Below are 21937 nucleotides of genomic sequence, written 5' to 3'. Positions count from 1 at the left end.
CAAAAAATCTTGCCAAAAAGTCATACTATAGCATGTGAAAAAAAACTTAGAAAAAAGTCATCCTATAGCATGTCATAAAAAATGTCACCAAAAAGGTCAAACATCTCACCAAATGCTCAGACTATAACATGTAGTAGACAATGTCACCAAAATGTCATACTATAGCATGTCGTTGAAAATCTGACCAAAAAGTCATACTATAGCATGTCATCAAAAATTTGACCAAAAAGTCATGCTAAAGCATATGGTCAAAAATCTGACCAAAAACTCATACTATAGGATGTTGTGAAAAATTTGACCAAAAAATCATATAATGACATGTTGTCAAAATGTCTCCAGAAAGTCATATTACAGAAAAAAAAAATGACACGAGCAAGGACCATGTCACAACAATGTCTCATTTGAAGGTTTATTGAATTCTGAAGGTATAGATGTTAAGGACAGCTGAATGGATGTGAGTGGAAAGGTGGGGTGAAGGTGGCAGAGGGACATCATCAGTCAGGCTGGTCTGGCAGGATGTCCTTATTGTTGGGTAGAGGGAGACTCAGCGTTGGGGGTACTGTCTCGGTGTGTGTCCACCCGATCTGATTCCGAGCCCCAGACGTGCCTAGAATGAGACATGGGAGAGGCATGCACAGAGTTGAATTGGAAGAGATGGGGAGGAGAAGGGAAGAGGTTAGGGACGAGGAGAGGGGAGGATGAGAAAGGGATAAGGCAGTAGGGCAGACATACAAGGGAATGGGGGGGACAAGAGCTCCGACACAAACAGAGCAGGATGACTTGACCAGGTATAAGTAGGCAGGTAATAAGAGGTATGTTAGTGTTGTGGGTGAGGCGTGCTCCTGCTCTTGAACCTAACTTAACAAATTGACTTCATTACTATAGCATGCTGTCCAAAATCTGAACAAAAAGTCATATTATAACATTACATAAAAGAATGTCACCAAAAAGTCATGAAATACCTTGTCATCAAAAATCTGACCAAAAAGTCATACTACAGCCATTTTTTTGACATGCTATATAATGATGTTTTTGGCCCTTTTTTTGACATGCTATACTATGGGGTGTCCCTACAAGCAATAATATGTGGTTTTCAGCCATTTATTCAACATGTCAAAATTTTCAGTTTTTTGACATACTATCCTTTGTCGTTTTCAGCCATTTTTTTTGACATGCTATACTATGATGTATCTCTACAAGCTATGATATGCGGTTTTCAGCCATTTTTTCAACATGTCAAAATTTGAAAGTTTTCACCATACTATGCTATGTCGTTTTCAGCCGTTTATCAACATGCTATATTATGTCATTTTTCAGTCATCTTTTCAACATGCTATATTAGATGTGTTTGGCCTTTTTTTCAACATGGTATACTATGACGTGTCTCTACTATCTATAACATTTCATTTTCAGCCATTTTTTCAACATGTCAAAATTTGACATTTCGATATACTGCAGTATGATGTTTTGGCCAGATTTCGGACGACGTGCTATAGTATGACTTTTTGGCCAGATTTTGGATGACACGCTATAGTATGACTTTTTGGTGACATTTTGGACGCCATGCTACAGTATGACATTTTGGCCTGACTTTAGACAACATGCTATAGTATGATGTTTTGGACAGTTTTTGGACAGTGTGCTATAGTATGACTTTTTTGATGTAATTTTGTGCTACATGCTATAGTATGAGCATTTGGAGAGACTTTTGACGTCATGTTGACTTTTGGTGAAATTTTTGACTACACGCTATATTATGACTTTTTGTTGAGTTTTAACAACATTCTATAGTAGGACTTTTTTAGTAAGATTTCCGATGACATGCTATGGTATTACTTTTTGGTGAAATTTTTGACAACATACTTTAGTATTACTTTTTGGTCAGATTTGCTATTTATGACTTTTTTGACAGCTTTTCGACGACAAGCTATAATCTGGCATTTTGGTGACATTGTCTACTACATGCAAAAATATGACTTTTTGGTCAGACTTTCGACGACATGCTATAGTATGACATTTTGATGACATTGTCTACTAAATGTTATAGTCTGACCATTTGGTGAGATGTTTGACGACATGCTCTAGTGTGACTTTTCGGTGGCATTTTTTACGACATGCTATAGGATGACTTTTTGGCAAGATTTTTTGACCACATGGTAAAGTATGACTTTTAGGAGAGATTTTTGATGACATGGTATATAATAAGATTTCTGGGTGAGATTTTTTTGACAACATGCTATAATATGGCTCTGTGGCCAGATTTTGAATGACATGCTGTAGCATGAGTTTTTGGCAAGATTTTGGAAGACATGCTAGTAAAACTTTTTTGCCTGATTTTGGACGACATGCTATAGTATGACTTTTGGCCATGTTTTGGATGACACACTTCAGCATGACATTTTGGCAATATTTTAGACGACATGCTATAGTATGACTTTTTTGCCTGATTTTTGACGACATGCTGTATTATGTCTTTTTGGACAGATTTTGGACAACATGCTATGGTATGAATTTTTGGACAGATTTTGGACGATATGCTGTAGTATGAGGTTTTTTTTTCAATATTTTGGACGATGTGCTATATTATGACATTTTGGTGACATTTTGGGCAAGGCTTTTATTTAAGGCAATAAAAGCCCCCAAAAATAATCTTTTAAAAAGTAAAGTAAAAAAAAAAAACCATGAAAACAGTAAAAAAATACATGCAGTATAGCATGTCACAAAAATGTTTCAAAAAAAGTATAGTATATAGGATGCCATAAAAAATATCCTTAAAAAAAAGGTGACCTTTAGTATGCCATAAAAGGCATACTAAAGGTCACTGACATGCACAAAACATCATAGGATTTTATGCCTTAGAAATCATAACAAAATTTCAGCATATTTTTTTGCCGTAAAACTCACAATATGTCATAAAAAGGTCATAGAATGGCATGCCATAAAATTTGACAAAACTATCTTTAAAAAGGCATAAAAAGTACTAGCATACTACTATGCATAGTGCTGTATGGCCAGTGTATATATGCCATTGTGCATTTTAGTTAGCATTCTGCACTAGTCTATTTCAGGTCCACAGTATGTTTTTCATTAATGTTTGCATTAATGATTAATTGATTTGTTGGAAGTCATATTATGGGTGCCTGGATGGCGGTGCAAAGGCGACAGTGTTCTTTCTGGGGCTATATGCCTGACGTCATCATGTGACCCTGACAGTCAAGTGAGGTTAGAGAGTGTGAACATTCAAACTGCACTCATGACTAACTGCACAACATGTTGAGGTAAGCAGAGGGTGTTCAGATTATAGTTTTAGTGTCAACTAAAGCCTCTAAATAACATCCAGCGCTAACAAATACTGAAATAAAGCACTACATGCTATATCCAACATTTCAACACTGAACAAGTCACTTTGATTAAATATTTTAAGAACTCCTTGATTCAGTTACAGTCTCTTTCCTTAGTGTTTTGACATGAGGTAACACAAGTGAGCAAGCCCCACAATTCCATCACAGCCCCTGATGACTCCCCCTTGCTCATTTTATTCACCACTATGGACATTTTAACAAATTGCTCAAATGCATGGAAATCTTTATCAATATACTCATCTGAATTAATGTTGGTTCCTTCCATGTGTTATCACACCTAGAAAATTTGAATACATCATCAATAAATACAATTTAATCCTGAATTTTGACATAAAAATATCTAAATCATGCATCATTCATACAATCATTATTCTTTTTAATTTTTATGGAAAATTACATGAGAAAGTGTGTTTTATTATCGGTCACAATTGTGATGGTGGGATAACACGTATCTACCATTTATTGACTGAATTAACATCTTCTCCTATACAGTTGTCAAAATTCTTATATTTCCCAGCCCAGAGCCCCTAAGTGGTTCTAGCCAGCCTATTTGGTTTGTAGAGGCCCTTGACTCATCTGACTGGACCCTCTGGTGGGTATAGGGCCTAAGCTGTTCTGGCTGAACTGTCTTGTGGGTAGAGGCTAGGGCCGGGCGATAAAACGATAACAATATCTATCGCGAAATAACTTTTCCTCAGTTGAAATATGAAACGTAGACAGAATGTCAATAGAACGCATTCCAGCCATGTTTTGACAGACAACACAAACAGCATATGATAATGAGAATAGTGCCATGGCGAACCAAATGCAGTGAACAACGTTGACTTTAGAATACAGCTGAGTGTTTGACAACCGAGTCGTATGTGCCTCCACATCGTTTCATTATCATGAATTATTATTATCATTATTATTATCATGATCAAACAGCTGATGGTCTGACAGCAGCACAGTGAGACAGATAAAGAGCAGAGCTTTTCACAACACCAAATTGTCTGAATCAGCCAAATTTGGTGAAAAATGACCTCTTTGGACATCTCCAGACTACTCTGTGTTAGTTTCAGATTTAATCCAACTTTGGATGGAATTATTTAGGAACACCAGGATGTATCTCTCTGTGTCTCATCCAGTCACTTGCGCTGAGCTCTCATTATTAGTACCAGGGGCAGATGTAATGTTTTGGGGGCCTGGGGCCAAAGGCACATTGGCAGTTATAAGAGAAGTAGGCCTACTCAAAAGTTGTTTTTTTTTTTCCTTAATAAAATGATTAATAGTACAGAAGTTTCACAGAAGATTCACTGAAGTTCAAGTCAGAGTCCTGCAATCAGGAGAGGTTGGCCTATTATCAGCACAATGTGCTTATATTTACCTGAAGCTTTTTTAAGATGGAGCTTTTAATTTTTCCATGATGCTGGAAAGTTAAATAAATAATAATAAAACTTATGTTTATTACACTCTAACACACTATGGTCAAATGACACTGTGTCAGTGAACTACGAGGGCAAAAAACAATCCACCAAAAAAAAGCAAGGAGCAAAATAATTGTTCATTAATCCCAAAAGAAGTAATTAGGTGCAAAATGTATGCAGTTTTCAGATGTTTTTTGAACATGTCTTTTGTTGACATTTTACGCCATACTGTGATATGGCATTTTCAGTCATTTCTTAGACATGCTATATAATGGTGTTGTTGTCCGTTTTTGCAATTTCCTATGCTATGGCATGTCTGGGCATGTTATTTTTTGCCATACTTATAGTATAGTAGCCTTAGCTATACTGTAGCCGTGCCTTTTTTGTCATTTTTTCAACGTGGTGTTTCATGGTGTTTTTGTCTGTTTTTTTTTTTAAATTCTATTCTATAGCGTGTCTTGGAATACTATTTTATGCTGTTTTGAGATGTTACTAGCTGTTTTTGGGACATGTCATATTTTGACATTTTTAGCCATACTATAGCCTTGCCTTTTTGTCATTTCTTCAACATGGTGTTTCATGGTGTTTTCGTCCTTTTTTTTCAAAATTCTATGCAATGGCGTGCTTTGGCATGCTATTTTTTTTGCTGTTTTATGGCATTTAGAGCTGTTTTTGGGACATGTCATATTTTGACATTTTTAGCCATACTATAGCCTTGCCTTTTTCGTCATTTTTTCAACATGGTTTTTCAGGGTGTTTTGTTCATTTTTTCAAAAGTCAATGAAATGGCGTGTCTTGGCACGCTATTTTATCCTGTTTTTAGGTGTTTTGAGCTGTTTTTGGGACATGTCATATTTTGTCATTTTTAGCCATACCTTGCCATGCCTTGCCTTTTTCGTCATTTTTTTCAACATACAGTTTCATGGTGTTTTTGTCCGTTTTTGCAAAGAATTATGCCATGGCATGTCTTGGCATGCTATTTTATGATGTTTTGAGGTGTCTGGAGCATTTTTTGGGACATGTCATATTTTGACATTTTTAGCCATACTATAGCCTTGCCTTTTTCGTCATTTTTTTCAACGTGGTGTTTCATGGTGTTTTTGTCCGTATTTGCAAAATTCTTTGCTATGGCATGTCTTGGCATGCTATTTTATGCTGTTTTGAGGTATTTTGAGCTGTTTTTAGACCATGTCATATTTTGACATTTTTAGCCATACTATAGCCTTGCATTTTTTGTCATTTTTCAACATGGTGTTTCATGGTGTTTTTGTCCGCTTGTTCAAAATTCTATGCAATGGCATGCTTTGGCATGCTATTTTACACTGTATTTAGGTGTCTGGAGCATATTTTTGGACATGTCAGACTTTGACATTTTTAGCCATACTATAGCCTTGCCTTTTTCGACATTTTTTCAACATGGTTTTTTCATGGTGTTTTCGTCCTTTTTTTCAAAGAATTATGCCATGGCATGTCTTGACATGCTATTTTTTTGCTGTTTTATGGCATTTACAAGCTGTTTTGGGGATATGTCATATTTTTACATTTTTAGCCATACTATAGCCTTGCCTTTTTGTCATTTTTTCAACATGGTGTTTTATGGTGTTTTTGTCCGTTTTTTCAAAATTCTTTGCTATGGCATGTCTTGGCAGGATATTTTATCCTGTTTAGAGGTGTCATTAGCTGTTTTTGGACCATGTCATATTTTGACATTTTTAGCCATACTATAGCCTTGCCTTTTTCGACATTTTTTCAACATGGTTTTTTCAGGGTGTTTTCGTCCCTTTTTTCAAAGAATTATGCCATGGCATGTCTTGACATGCCTTTTTTTTTTGCTGTTTTATGGCATTTAGAGCTGTTTTGGGGATATGTCATATTTTGACATTTTTAGCCCTACTATAGCCTTGCCTTTTTGTCATTTTTTCAACATGGTGATTCATGGTGTTTTTGTCCGTTTGCTCAAAATTCTTTGCAATGGCGTGCTTTGGCAAGCTATTTTATCCTGTTTTTAGGTGTTTTGAGCTGTTTTTGGGACATGTCATATTTTGACATTTTTAGCCTTGCTTTTTTTTGTCATTTTTTCAACATGGTGTTTCATGGTGTTTTTGTCCGTTTTTTTCAAAAGTCTATGCTATGGCATGTCTTGGCAGGATATTTTATCCTGTTTTGAGGTGTCATTAGCTGTTTTTGGACCATGTGATATTTTGACATTTTTAGCCATACTATAGCCTTGTCTTTTTCGTCATTTTTTTCAACATGGTGTTTCATGATGTTTTCGTCCTTTTTTTCAAAATTCTATGCAATGGCGTGCTTTGGCATGCTTTGTTACGCTGTATTTAGGTGTCTGGAGCATTTTTTGGGACATGTCATATTTTGACATTTTTAGCCATACTATAGCCTTGCCTTTTTCGTCATTTTTTCAACATGGATTTTCAGGGTGTTTTGTTCATTTTTTCAAAATTCAATGAAATGGCATGTCTTGGCACGCTATTTTATGATGTTTTGAGGTATTTTGAGCTGTTTTTAGACCATGTAATATTTTGTCATTTTTAGCCATACTATAGCCTTGCCTTTTTCGTCATTTTTTTCAACATGGTGTTTCATGGTGTTTTTGTCCGTTTTTTCAAAATTCTATGCAATGGCATGTCTTGGCACGTTATTTTATGCTGTTTTGAGGTGGTATTAGCTGTTTTTGGGACATGTCATATTTTGACATTTTTAGCCATACTATAACCTTGCTTTTTTTGTCATTTTTTCATCATGGTGTTTCATGGTGTTTGTGTCCGTTTTTTCAAAATTCTTTGCCATGGCATGTCTTGGCAAGCTATTTTATCCTGTTTTTAGGTGTTTTGAGCTGTTTTTGGGACATGTCATATTTTGACATTTTTAGCCATACTATAGCCTTGCTTTGTTTTGTCATTTTTTCATCATGGTTTTTCAGGGTGTTTTGTTCATTTTTTCAAAATTCAATGAAATGGCGTGTCTTGGCACGCTATTTTATGATGTTTTGAGGTATTTTGAGCTGTTTTTAGACCATGTCATATTTTGTCATTTTTAGCCATACTATAGCCTTGCCTTTTTCGTCAGTTTTTTCAACATGGAGTTTCATGGTGTTTTTGTCCGTTTTTTCAAAATTCTATGCAATGGCATGTTTTGGCACGTTATTTTATGCTTTTTAGAGGTGTTTTGAGCTGTTTTTGGGACATGTCATATTTTGACATTTTTAGCCATACTATAGCCTTGCTTTTTTTGTCATTTTTTCATCATGGTGTTTCATGGTGTTTTTGTCCGTTTTTTTCAAAAGTCTATACTATGGCATGTCTTGGCAGGATATTTTATGCTATTTTGAGGTGTCATTAGCTGTTTTTGAACCATGTCATATTTTGACATTTTTAGCCATACTATAGCCTTGCCTTTTTGTCATTTTTTCAAAATGGTGTTTCATGATTTTTTCGTCCGTTTTTCCAAATTCTATGCCATGGCATGTCTTGGCACGCTATTTTATCCTGTTTTTAGGTGTTTTGAGCTGTTTTTGGGACATGTCATATTTTGACATTTTTAGCCATACTATAGCCTTGCCTTTTTCGTCATTTTTTTCAACATGGAGTTTCATGGTGTTTTTGTCCGTTTTTTCAAAATTCTATGCAATGGCGTGCTTTGGCATGCTTTTTTACGCTGTATTTAGGTGTCTGGAGCATTTTTTGGACCATGTCATATTTTGACATTTTTAGCCATACTATAGCCTTGCTTTTTTTGTCATTTTTTCATCATGGTGTTTCATGGTGTTTTTGTCCGTTTTTTCAAAATTCTATGCTATGGCATGTTTTGGCACGTTATTTTATGCTTTTTAGAGGTGTTTTGAGCTGTTTTTGGGACATGTCATATTTTGACATTTTTAGCCATACTATAGCCTTGCTTTTTTTGTCATTTTTTCATCATGGTGTTTCATGGTGTTTTTGTCCGTTTTTTCAAAAGTCTATACTATGGCATGTCTTGGCAGGATATTTTATGCTATTTTGAGGTGTCATTAGCTGTTTTTGGACCATGTCATATTTTGACATTTTTAGCCATACTATAGCCTTGCCTTTTTTGTCATTTTTTCAACATGGTTTTTCAGGGTGTTTTGTTCATTTTTTCAAAATTCAATGAAATGGCGTGTCTTGGCACGCTATTTTATGATGTTTTGAGGTATTTTGAGCTGTTTTTAGACCATGTCATATTTTGTCATTTTTAGCCATACTATAGCCTTGCTTTTTTTTGCCATTTTTTCATCATGGTGTTTCATGGTGTTTTTGTCCGTTTTTTCAAAATTCTATGCAATGGCGTGCTTTGGCATGCTTTTTTACGCTGTATTTAGGTGTCTGGAGCATTTTTTGGGACATGTCATATTTTGACATTTTTAGCCATACTATAGCCTTGCCTTTTTTGTCATTTTTTCAACATGGTTTTTCAGGGTGTTTTGTTCATTTTTTTCAAAATTCAATGAAATGGCGTGTCTTGGCACACTATTTTATGATGTTTTGAGGTGTTTTGACTTGTTTTTGGAACATGTCATATTTTGTCATTTTTAGCCATACTATAGCCTTGCTTTTTTTGTCATTTTTTCATCATGGTGTTTCATGGTGTTTTTGTCCGTTTTTTCAAAAGTCTATACTATGGCATGTCTTGGCAGGATATTTTATGCTATTTTGAGGTGTCATTAGCTGTTTTTGGACCATGTCATATTTTGACATTTTTAGCCATACTATAGCCTTGCCTTTTTCGTCATTTTTTCAACATGGTGTTTCATGATTTTTTCTTCCTCTTTTTCAAAATTCTTTGCTATGGCATGTCTTGGCAAGCTATTTCATCCTGTTTTTAGGTGTTTTGAGCTGTTTTTGGGACATGTCATATTTTGACATTTTTAGCCATACTATAGCCTTGCCTTTTTCGTCATTTTTTTCAACATGGAGTTTCATGGTGTTTTTGTCCGTTTTTTCAAAATTCTATGCAATGGCGTGCTTTGGCATGCTTTTTTACGCTGTATTTAGGTGTCTGGAGCATTTTTTGGGACATGTCATATTTTGACATTTTTAGCCATACTATAGCCTTGCCTTTTTTGTCATTTTTTCAACATGGTTTTTCAGGCTGTTTTGTTCATTTTTTTCAAAATTCAATGAAATGGCGTGTCTTGGCACACTATTTTATGATGTTTTGAGGTGTTTTGACTTGTTTTTGGACCATGTCATATTTTGTCATTTTTAGCCATACTATAGCCTTGCTTTTTTTGTCATTTTTTCATCATGGTGTTTCATGGTGTTTTTGTCCATTTTTTCAAAAGTCTATACTATGGCATGTCTTGGCAGGATATTTTATGCTATTTTGAGGTGTCATTAGCTGTTTTTGAACCATGTCATATTTTGACATTTTTAGCCATACTATAGCCTTGCCTTTTTCGTCATTTTTTCAACATGGTGTTTCATGATTTTTTCTTCCTCTTTTTCAAAATTCTTTGCCATGGCATGTCTTGGCAAGCTATTTCATCCTGTTTTTAGGTGTTTTGATCTGTTTAAGGGACATGTCATATTTTGACATTTTTAGCCATACTATAGCCTTGCCTTTTTCGTCATTTTTTCAACATGGTTTTTCATGGTGTTTTGTTCATTTTTTCAAAATTCAATGAAATGGCGTGTCTTGGCACGCTATTTTATGATGTTTTGAGGTATTTTGAGCTGTTTTTAGACCATGTCATATTTTGACATTTTTAGCCATACTATAGCCTTGCTTTTTCGTCATTTTTTCAACATGGTTTTTCAGGGTGTTTTTGTCCCTTTTTTCAAAAGTCTATGCTATGGCATGTCTTGGCACATTATTTTATGCTTTTTTGAGGTGTTTTTAGCTGTTTTTGGGACATGTCATATTTTGACATTTTTAGCCATACTATAGCCTTGCTTTTTTTGTCATTTTTTCATCATGGTGTTTCATGATGTTTTTGTCCGTTTTTTCAAAAGTCTATGCTATGGCATGTCTTGGCAGGATATTTTATGCTGTTTTGAGGTGTCATTAACTGTTTTTGGACCATGTCATATTTTGACATTTTTAGCCATACTATAGCCTTGACTTTTTCGTCATTTTTTCAACATGGTTTTTCAGGGTGTTTTGTTAATTTTTTTCAAAATTCAATGAAATGGCGTGTCTTGGCACGCTATTTTATGATATTTTGAGGTGTTTTGAGTTGTTTTTGGGACATGTCATATTTTGTCATTTTTAGCCATACTATAGCCTTGCTTTTTTTTGTCATTTTTTCATCATGGTGTTTCATGGTGTTTTTGTCCGTTTTTTCAAAATTCTATACTATGGCATGTCTTGGCAGGATATTTTATGCTGTTTTTAGGTGTCATTATCTGTTTTTGGGCCATGTCATATTTTGACATTTTTAGCCATACTATAGCCTTGCTTTTTTCGTCATTTTTTTCAACATGGTGTTTCATGATGTTTTCTTCCTCTTTTTCAAAATTCATTGCTATGGCATGTCTTGGCAAGCTATTTCATCCTGTTTTTAGGTGTTTTTAGCTGTTTTTGGGACATGTCATATTTTGACATTTTTAGCCATACTATAGCCTTGCTTTTTTTGTCATTTTTTCATCATGGTGTTTCATGATGTTTTTGTCCGTTTTTTCAAAAGTCTATGCTATGGCATGTGTTGGCATGCTATTTTTTGCTGTTTTATGGCATTTAGAGCTGTTTTTGGGACATGTCATATTTTGACATTTTTAGCCATACTATAGCCTTGCTTTTTTGGTCATTTTTTCATCATGGTGTTTCATGGTGTTTTTGTCCGTTTTTTCAAAAGTCTATGCTATGGCATGTCTTGGCAGGATATTTTATGCCGTTTTGAGGTGTCATTAACTGTTTTTGGACCATGTCATATTTTGACATTTTTAGCCATACTATAGCCTTGCTTTTTCGTCATTTTTTCATCATGGTGTTTCATGATGTTTTCTTCCTCTTTTTCAAAATTCATTGCTATGGCATGTCTTGGCAAGCTATTTCATCCTGTTTTTAGGTGTTTTTAGCTGTTTTTGGGACATGTCATATTTTGACATTTTTAGCCATACTATAGCCTTGCTTTTCAGGGTGTTTTGTTCATTTTTTCAAAATTCAATGAAATGGCGTGTCTTGGCACGCTATTTTATGATGTTTTGAGGTATTTTGAGCTGTTTTTAGACCATGTCATATTTTGTCATTTTTAGCCATACTATAGCCTTGCCTTTTTCGTCAGTTTTTTCAACATGGAGTTTCATGGTGTTTTTGTCCGTTTTTTCAAAATTCTATGCAATGGCATGTTTTGGCACGTTATTTTATGATGTTTTGAGGTGTTTTGAGTTGTTTTTGGGACATGTCATATTTTGTCATTTTTAGCCATACTATAGCCTTGCTTTTTTTTGTCATTTTTTCATCATGGTGTTTCATGGTGTTTTTGTCCGTTTTTTCAAAAGTCTATACTATGGCATGTCTTGGCAGGATATTTTATGCTGTTTTTAGGTGTCATTAGCTGTTTTTGGACCATGTCATATTTTGACATTTTTAGCCATACTATAGCCTTGCCTTTTTCGTCATTTTTTCAACATGGTGTTTCATGATTTTTTCTTCCTCTTTTTCAAAATTCTTTGCTATGGCATGTCTTGGCAAGCTATTTCATCCTGTTTTTAGGTGTTTTGAGCTGTTTTTGGGACATGTCATATTTTGACATTTTTAGCCATACTATAGCCTTGCCTTTTTCGTCATTTTTTTCAACATGGAGTTTCATGGTGTTTGTGTCCGTTTTTTCAAAATTCTATGCAATGGCGTGCTTTGGCATGCTTTTTTACGCTGTATTTAGGTGTCTGGAGCATTTTTTGGACCATGTCATATTTTGACATTTTTAGCCATACTATAGCCTTGCTTTTTTTGTCATTTTTTCATCATGGTGTTTCATGGTGTTTGTGTCCGTTTTTTCAAAATTCTATGCTATGGCATGTTTTGGCACGTTATTTTATGCTTTTTAGAGGTGTTTTGAGCTGTTTTTGGGACATGTCATATTTTGACATTTTTAGCCATACTATAGCCTTGCCTTTTTCGTCATTTTTTTCAACATGGAGTTTCATGGTGTTTTTGTCCTTTTTTTTCAAAATTCTATGCAATGGCGTGCTTTGGCATGCTATTTTACGCTGTATTTAGGTGTCTGGAGCATTTTTTGGGACATGTCATATTTTGACATTTTTAGCCATACTATAGCCTTGCCTTTTTTGGCATTTTTTCAACATGGTTTTTCAGGGTGTTTTGTTCATTTTTTTCAAAATTCAATGAAATGGCGTGTCTTGGCATGCTATTTTATGATGTTTTGAGGTGTTTTGACTTGTTTTTGGACCATGTCATATTTTGTCATTTTTAGCCATACTATAGCCTTGCTTTTTTTGTCATTTTTTCATCATGGTGTTTCATGGTGTTTTTGTCCGTTTTTTCAAAAGTCTATACTATGGCATGCTTTGGCATGCTTTTTTACGCTGTATTTAGGTGTCTGGAGCATTTTTTGGACCATGTCATATTTTGACATTTTTAGCCATACTATAGCCTTGCTTTTTTTGTCATTTTTTCATCATGGTGTTTTTGTCCGTTTTTTCAAAAGTCTATGCGATGGCATGTTTTGGCACGTTATTTTATGCTTTTTAGAGGTGTTTTGAGCTGTTTTTGGGACATGTCATATTTTGACATTTTTAGCCATACTATAGCCTTGCTTTTTTTGTCATTTTTTCATCATGGTGTTTCATGGTGTTTTTGTCCGTTTTTTCAAAAGTCTATACTATGGCATGTCTTGGCAGGATATTTTATGCTATTTTGAGGTGTCATTAGCTGTTTTTGGACCATGTCATATTTTGACATTTTTAGCCATACTATAGCCTTGCCTTTTTCGTCATTTTTTCAACATGGTGTTTCATGATTTTTTCTTCCTCTTTTTCAAAATTCTTTGCTATGGCATGTCTTGGCAAGCTATTTCATCCTGTTTTTAGGTGTTTTGAGCTGTTTTTGGGACATGTCATATTTTGACATTTTTAGCCATACTATAGCCTTGCCTTTTTCGTCATTTTTTTCAACATGGAGTTTCATGGTGTTTTTGTCCGTTTTTTCAAAATTCTATGCAATGGCGTGCTTTGGCATGCTTTTTTACGCTGTATTTAGGTGTCTGGAGCATTTTTTGGACCATGTCATATTTTGACATTTTTAGCCATACTATAGCCTTGCTTTTTTTGTCATTTTTTCATCATGGTGTTTCATGGTGTTTTTGTCCGTTTTTTCAAAATTCTATGCTATGGCATGTTTTGGCACGTTATTTTATGCTTTTTAGAGGTGTTTTGAGCTGTTTTTGGGACATGTCATATTTTGACATTTTTAGCCATACTATAGCCTTGCTTTTTTTGTCATTTTTTCATCATGGTGTTTCATGGTGTTTTTGTCCGTTTTTTCAAAAGTCTATACTATGGCATGTCTTGGCAGGATATTTTATGCTATTTTGAGGTGTCATTAGCTGTTTTTGGACCATGTCATATTTTGACATTTTTAGCCATACTATAGCCTTGCCTTTTTCGTCATTTTTTCAACATGGTGTTTCATGATTTTTCTTCCTCTTTTTCAAAATTCTTTGCCATGGCATGTCTTGGCAAGCTATTTCATCCTGTTTTTAGGTGTTTTGATCTGTTTAAGGGACATGTCATATTTTGACATTTTTAGCCATACTATAGCCTTGCCTTTTTCGTCATTTTTTCAACATGGTTTTTCATGGTGTTTTGTTCATTTTTTCAAAATTCAATGAAATGGCGTGTCTTGGCACGCTATTTTATGATGTTTTGAGGTATTTTGAGTTGTTTTGAGACCATGTCATATTTTGTCATTTTTAGCCATACTATAGCCTTGCCTTTTTCGTCATTTTTTTCAACATGGAGTTTCATGGTGTTTTTGTCCGTTTTTTCAAAATTCTTTGCTATGGCATGTCTTGGCACATTATTTTATGCTTTTTTGAGGTGTTTTTAGCTGTTTTTGGGACATGTCATATTTTGACATTTTTAGCCATACTATAGCCTTTCTTTTTTTGTCATTTTTTCATCATGGTGTTTCATGATGTTTTTGTCCGTTTTTTCAAAAGTCTATGCTATGGCATGTCTTGGCAGGATATTTTATGCTGTTTTGAGGTGTCATTAACTGTTTTTGGACCATGTCATATTTTGACATTTTTAGCCATACTATAGCCTTGCCTTTTTCGTCATTTTTTCAACATGGTTTTTCAGGGTTTTTTGTCCATTTTTTCAAAATTCAATGAAATGGCGTGTCTTGGCACGCTATTTTATGATGTTTTGAGGTATTTTGAGCTGTTTTTAGACCATGTCATATTTTGTCATTTTTAGCCATACTATAGCCTTGCCTTTTTCGTCATTTTTTTCAACATGGTGTTTCATGGTGTTTTTGTCCGTTTTTTCAAAATTCTATGCAATGGCATGTCTTGGCACGTTATTTTATGCTTTTTTGAGGTGTTTTTAGCTGTTTTTGAGACATGTCATATTTTGACATTTTTAGCCATACTATAGCCTTGCTTTTTTTGTCATTTTTTCATCATGGTGTTTCATGATGTTTTCTTCCTCTTTTTCAAAATTCTTTGCTATGGCATGTCTTGGCAAGCTATTTCATCCTGTTTTAAGGTGTTTTGAGCTGTTTTTGGGACATGTCATATTTTGACATTTTTAGCCATACTATAGCCTTACCTGTTTCGTCATTTTTTTCAACATGGTGTTTCATGGTGTTTTTGTCCGATTTTGCAAAGAATTATGCCATGACATGTCTTGGCATGCTATTTTTTGCTGTTTTATGGCATTTAGAGCTGCTTTTGGGACATGTCATATTTTGACATTTTTAGCCATACTATAGCCTTGCCTTTTTCGTCATTTTTTCAACATGGTTTTTCAGGGTGTTTTGTTAATTTTTTTCAAAATTCAATGAAATGGCGTGTCTTGGCACGCTATTTTATGATGTTTTGAGGTGTCTGGAGCATTTTTTGGGACATGTCATATTTTGTCATTTTTAGCCATACTATAGCCTTGCTTTTTTTTGTCATTTTTTCATCATGGTGTTTCATGGTGTTTTTGTCCGTTTTTTCAAAAGTCTATACTATGGCATGTCTTGGCAGGATATTTTATGCTGTTTTTAGGTGTCATTAGCTGTTTTTGGACCATGTCATATTTTGACATTTTTAGCCATACTATAGCCTTGCCTTTTTCGTCATTTTTTTCAACATGGTGTTTCATGATGTTTTCTTCCTCTTTTTCAAAATTCATTGCTATGGCATGTCTTGGCAAGCTATTTCATCCTGTTTTTAGGTGTTTTTAGCTGTTTTTGGGACGTCATATTTTGACATTTTTAGCCATACTACAGCCTTGCTTTTTTTGTCATTTTTTCATCATGGTGTTTCATGATGTTTTTGTCCGTTTTTTCAAAAGTCTATGCTATGGCATGTGTTGGCATGCTATTTTTTGCTGTTTTATGGCATTTAGAGCTGTTTTTGGGACATGTCATATTTTGACATTTTTAGCCATACTATAGCCTTGCTTTTTTGGTCATTTTTTCATCATGGTGTTTCATGGTGTTTTTGTCCGTTTTTTCAAAAGTCTATGCTATGGCATGTCTTGGCAGGATATTTTATGCCGTTTTGAGGTGTCATTAACTGTTTTTGGACCATGTCATATTTTGACATTTTTAGCCATACTATAGCCTTGCTTTTTCGTCATTTTTTCAACATGGTTTTTCAGGGTGTTTTGTTCATTTTTTCAAAATTCAATGAAATGGCGTGTCTTGGCACACTATTTTATGCTGTTTTGAGGTGTTTTGAGTTGTTTTTGGACCATGTCATATTTTGACATTTTTAGCCATACTATAGCCTTGCTTTTTCGTCATTTTTTTCAACATGGTGTTTCATGATGTTTTCTTCCTCTTTTTCAAAATTCATTGCTATGGCATGTCTTGGCAAGCTATTTCATCCTGTTTTTAGGTGTTTTTAGCTGTTTTTGGGACATGTCATATTTTGACATTTTTAGCCATACTATAGCCTTGCTTTTTTCGGCATTTTTTCAACATGGCGTTTCATGGTGTTTTTGTCCGTTTTTTCAAAATTCTATGCAATGGCGTGCTTTGGCATGCTTGTTTTTTTACGCTGTATTTAGGTGTCTGGAGCATTTTTTGGGACATGTCATATTTTGACATTTTTAGCCATACTATAGCCTTGCCTTTTTCGTCATTTTTTCAACATGGTGTTTCATGGTGTTTTTGTCCGTTTTTGCAAAGAATTATGCCATGGCATGTCTTGGCATGCTATTTTTTGCTGTTTCATGGCATTTCGAGCTGTTTTTGGGACATGTCATATTTTGACATTTTTAGCCATACTATAGCCTTGCCTTTTTCGTCATTTTTTTCAACATGGTGTTTCATGGTGTTTTTGTCCGTTTTTTCAAAATTCTATGCAATGGCATGTCTTGGCACGTTATTTTATGCTGTTTTGAGGTGTTTTTAGCTGTTTTTGGGACATGTCATATTTTGACATTTTTAGCCATACTATAGCCTTGCTTTTTTTTGCCATTTTTTCATCATGGTGTTTCATGGTGTTTTTGTCCCTTTTTTCAAAAGTCTATGCTATGGCATGTCTTAGCACATTATTTTATGCTTTTTTGAGGTGTTTTTAGCAGTTTTTGGGACATGTCATATTTTGACATTTTTAGCCATACTATAGCCTTGCTTTTTTTGTCATTTTTTTATCATGGTGTTTCATGGTGTTTTTGTCCGTTTTTTCAAAAGTCTATACGATGGCATGTCTTGGCAGGATATTTTACGCTGTATTTAGGTGTCTGGAGCATTTTTTGTGATATGTCATATTTTGACATTTTTAGCCATACTATAGCCTTGCCTTTTTCGTCATTTTTTTCAACATGGAGTTTCATGGTGTTTTTGTCCGTTTTTTCTAAATTCTATGCAATGGCGTGCTTTGGCATGCTTTTTTACGCTGTATTTAGGTGTCTGGAGCATTTTTTGGGACATGTCATATTTTGACATTTTTAGCCATACTATAGCCTTGCTTTTTTTGTCATTTTTTCATCATGGTTTTTTCATGGTTTTTTTGTCCATTTTTTCAAAATTCTATGCTATGACATGTCTTGGCAAGCTATTTCATCCTGTTTTTAGGTGTTTTTAGCTGTTTTTGGGACGTCATATTTTGACATTTTTAGCCATACTATAGCCTTGCTTTTTTTGTCATTTTTTCATCATGGTGTTTCATGATGTTTTTGTCCGTTTTTTCAAAAGTCTATGCTATGGCATGTGTTGGCATGCTATTTTTTGCTGTTTTATGGCATTTAGAGCTGTTTTTGGGACATGTCATATTTTGACATTTTTAGCCATACTATAGCCTTGCTTTTTTGGTCATTTTTTCATCATGGTGTTTCATGGTGTTTTTGTCCGTTTTTTCAAAAGTCTATGCTATGGCATGTCTTGGCAGGATATTTTATGCCGTTTTGAGGTGTCATTAACTGTTTTTGGACCATGTCATATTTTGACATTTTTAGCCATACTATAGCCTTGCTTTTTCGTCATTTTTTCAACATGGTTTTTCAGGGTGTTTTGTTCATTTTTTCAAAATTCAATGAAATGGCGTGTCTTGGCACACTATTTTATGCTGTTTTGAGGTGTTTTGAGTTGTTTTTGGACCATGTCATATTTTGACATTTTTAGCCATACTATAGCCTTGCTTTTTTCGGCATTTTTTCAACATGGCGTTTCATGGTGTTTTTGTCCGTTTTTTCAAAATTCTATGCAATGGCGTGCTTTGGCATGCTTTTTTACGCTGTATTTAGGTGTCTGGAGCATTTTTTGGGACATGTCATATTTTGACATTTTTAGCCATACTATAGCCTTGCTTTTTTTGTCATTTTTTTATCATGGTGTTTCATGGTGTTTTTGTCCGTTTTTTCAAAAGTCTATACTATGGCATGTCTTGGCAGGATATTTTACGCTGTATTTAGGTGTCTGGAGCATTTTTTGTGATATGTCATATTTTGACATTTTTAGCCATACTATAGCCTTGCCTTTTTCGTCATTTTTTTCAACATGGAGTTTCATGGTGTTTTTGTCCGTTTTTTCAAAATTCTATGCAATGGCGTGCTTTGGCATGCTTTTTTACGCTGTATTTAGGTGTCTGGAGCATTTTTTGGGACATGTCATATTTTGACATTTTTAGCCATACTATAGCCTTGCTTTTTTTGTCATTTTTTCATCATGGTTTTTTCATGGTTTTTTTGTCCATTTTTTCAAAATTCTATGCTATGACATGTCTTGGCAAGCTATTTCATCCTGTTTTTAGGTGTTTTGAGCTGTTTTTGGGACATGTCATATTTTGTCATTTTTATTGTTATTTTTTCATTTTTAGCCATGCTATAGCCTTGCTTTTTTTTGTCATTTTTTCATCATGGTGTTTCATGGTGTTTTTGTTAATTTTTTCAAAATTCAATGAAATGGCGTGTCTTGGCACACTATTTTATGCTGTTTTGAGGTGTTTTGAGTTGTTTTTGGACCATGTCATATTTTGACATTTTTAGCCATACTATAGCCTTGCTTTTTTCGTCATTTTTTCAACATGGTGTTTCATGGTGTTTTTGTCCGTTTTTTCAAAATTCTATGCAATGGCGTGCTTTGGCATGCTTTTTTACGTTGTATTTAGGTGTCTGGAGCATTTTTTGGGACATGTCATATTTTGACATTTTTAGCCATACTATAGCCTTGCCTTTTTCGTCATTTTTTCAACATGGTGTTTCATGGTGTTTTTGTCCGTTTTTGCAAAGAATTATGCCATGGCATGTCTTGGCATGCTATTTTTTGCTGTTTCATGGCATTTCGAGCTGTTTTGGGGATATGTCATATTTTGACATTTTTAGCCATAGTATAGCCTTGCTTTTTTTGTCATTTTTTCATCATGGTGTTTCATGGTGTTTTTGTTCATTTTTTCAAAATTCTATGCTATAGCGTGTCTTGGCACGCTATATTAAGCTGTTTCGAGGTGTTTTGATCTGTTTAAGGGACATGTCATATTTTGACATTTTTAGCCATACTATAGCCTTGCTTTTTTTGTCATTTTTTCAACATGGTTTTTCAGGGTGTTTTTGTTCATTTTTTCAAAATTCAATGAAATGGCGTGTCTTGGCACGCTATTTTATGATGTTTTGAGGTGTTTTGAGTTGTTTTTGGGACATGTCATATTTTGTCATTTTTAGCCATACTATAGCCTTGCTTTTTTTGTCATTTTTTCATCACGGTGTTTCATGGTGTTTTTGTCCGTTTTTTCAAAAGTCTATGCTATGGCATGTTTTGGCACGTTATTTTATGCTTTTTTGAGGTGTTTTTAGCTGTTTTTGGGACATGTCATATTTTGACATTTTTAGCCATACTATAGCCTTGCCTTTTTCCTCATTTTTTCAACATGGTGTTTCATGATTTTTTCTTCCTCTTTTTCAAAATTCAGTGCTATGGCATGTCTTGGCAAGCTATTTCATCCTGTTTTTAGGTGTTTTGAGCTGTTTTTGGGACATGTCATATTTTGACATTTTTAGCCATACTATAGCCTTACCTGTTTCGTCATTTTTTTCAACATGGTGTTTCATGGTGTTTTTGTCCGTTTTTTCAAAAGTCTATGCTATGGCATGTCTTGGCAGGATATTTTATCCTGTTTTTAGGTGTTTTGAGCTGTTTTTGGGACATGTCATATTTTGACATTTTTAGCCATACTATAGCCTTGCTTTTTTTTGTCATTTTTTCATCATGGTGTTTCATGGTGTTTTTGTCCGTTTTTTCAAAAGTCTATGCTATGGCATGTCTTGGCAGGATATTTTATGCTGTTTTGAGGTGTCATTAACTGTTTTTGGACCATGTCATATTTTGACATTTTTAGCCATACTATAGCCTTGCCTTTTTCGTCATTTTTTCAACATGGTTTTTCAGGGTTTTTTGTTCATTTTTTCAAAATTCAATGAAATGGCGTGTCTTGGCACACTATTTTATGCTGTTTTGAGGTGTTTTGAGTTGTTTTTGGACCATGTCATATTTTGACATTTTTAGCCATACTATAGCCTTGCTTTTTTTGGTCATTTTTTCATCATGGTGTTTCATGGTGTTTTTGTCCGTTTTTTCAAAATTCTATGCAATGGCATGTCTTGGCACGTTATTTTATGCTGTTTTGAGGTGTTTTTAGCTGTTTTTGGGACATGTCATATTTTGACATTTTTAGCCATGCTATAGCCTTGCTTTTTTTTTGTCATTTTTTCATCATGGTGTTTCATGGTGTTTTTGTCCGTTTTTTCAAAAGTCTATGCTATGGCATGTTTTGGCACGTTATTTTATGCTTTTTTGAGGTGTTTTTAGCTGTTTTTGGGACATGTCATATTTTGACATTTTTAGCCATACTATAGCCTTGCCTTTTTCGTCATTTTTTCAACATGGTTTTTCAGGGTGTTTTTGTCCGTTTTTTCAAAATTCTATGCAATGGCGTGTCTTGGCAGGATATTTTATCCTGTTTTTAGGTGTTTTGAGCTGTTTTTGGACCATGTCATATTTTGACATTTTTAGCCATACTATAGCCTTGCCTTTTTCGTCATTTTTTCATCATGGTGTTTCATGGTGTTTTTGTCCGTTTTTTCAAAAGTCTATACTATGGCATGTCTTGGCAGGTTATTTTATGCTGTTTTGAGGTGTCATTAGCTGTTTTTGGGACATGTCATATTTTGACATTTTTAGCCATACTATAGCCTTGCCTTTTTCGTCATTTTTTTCAACATGGAGTTTCATGGTGTTTTTGTCCGTTTTTTCAAAATTCTATGCAATGGCGTGCTTTGGCATGCTTTTTTACGCTGTATTTAGGTGTCTGGAGCATTTTTTGGGACATGTCATATTTTGACATTTTTAGCCATACTATAGCCTTGCCTTTTTTGTCATTTTTTCAACATGGTTTTTCAGGGTGTTTTGTTCATTTTTTTCAAAATTCAATGAAATGGCGTTACTTGGCACACTATTTTATGATGTTTTGAGGTGTTTTTAGTTGTTTTTGGACCATGTCATATTTTGTCATTTTTAGCC

The 21937-nt window shown here is 34.4% G+C and overlaps 1 protein-coding gene across 3 annotated transcripts in view; it reads right to left on the bottom strand.

Moving 5' to 3' along the window:
- Positions 1 to 395: 395 nt before the first annotated feature.
- Positions 396 to 21937, bottom strand: part of robo1 (roundabout, axon guidance receptor, homolog 1 (Drosophila)) — a 349403-nt gene continuing 327861 nt past the window's right edge. For all 3 annotated transcript variants that reach the window (XM_088079109.1, XM_088079111.1, XM_088079112.1), the window contains one exon: positions 396 to 607. In XM_088079109.1, coding sequence (XP_087935235.1) covers positions 545 to 607 — 63 coding nt within the window. In that variant the 3' untranslated portion in view covers positions 396 to 544. The remainder of the gene's footprint in view (positions 608 to 21937) is intronic.

The sequence above is a fragment of the Plectropomus leopardus genome, chromosome 6 (genome assembly GCF_026936395.1).
Source record: "Plectropomus leopardus strain MGB_pleo_1.0 chromosome 6, ASM2693639v1, whole genome shotgun sequence".
In the NCBI taxonomy this organism is placed as follows: Eukaryota; Metazoa; Chordata; class Actinopteri; order Perciformes; family Serranidae; genus Plectropomus; species Plectropomus leopardus.
Note: the sequence above shows the minus strand (reverse complement) of the source record. Positions and strands in the feature narration are given on the sequence as shown.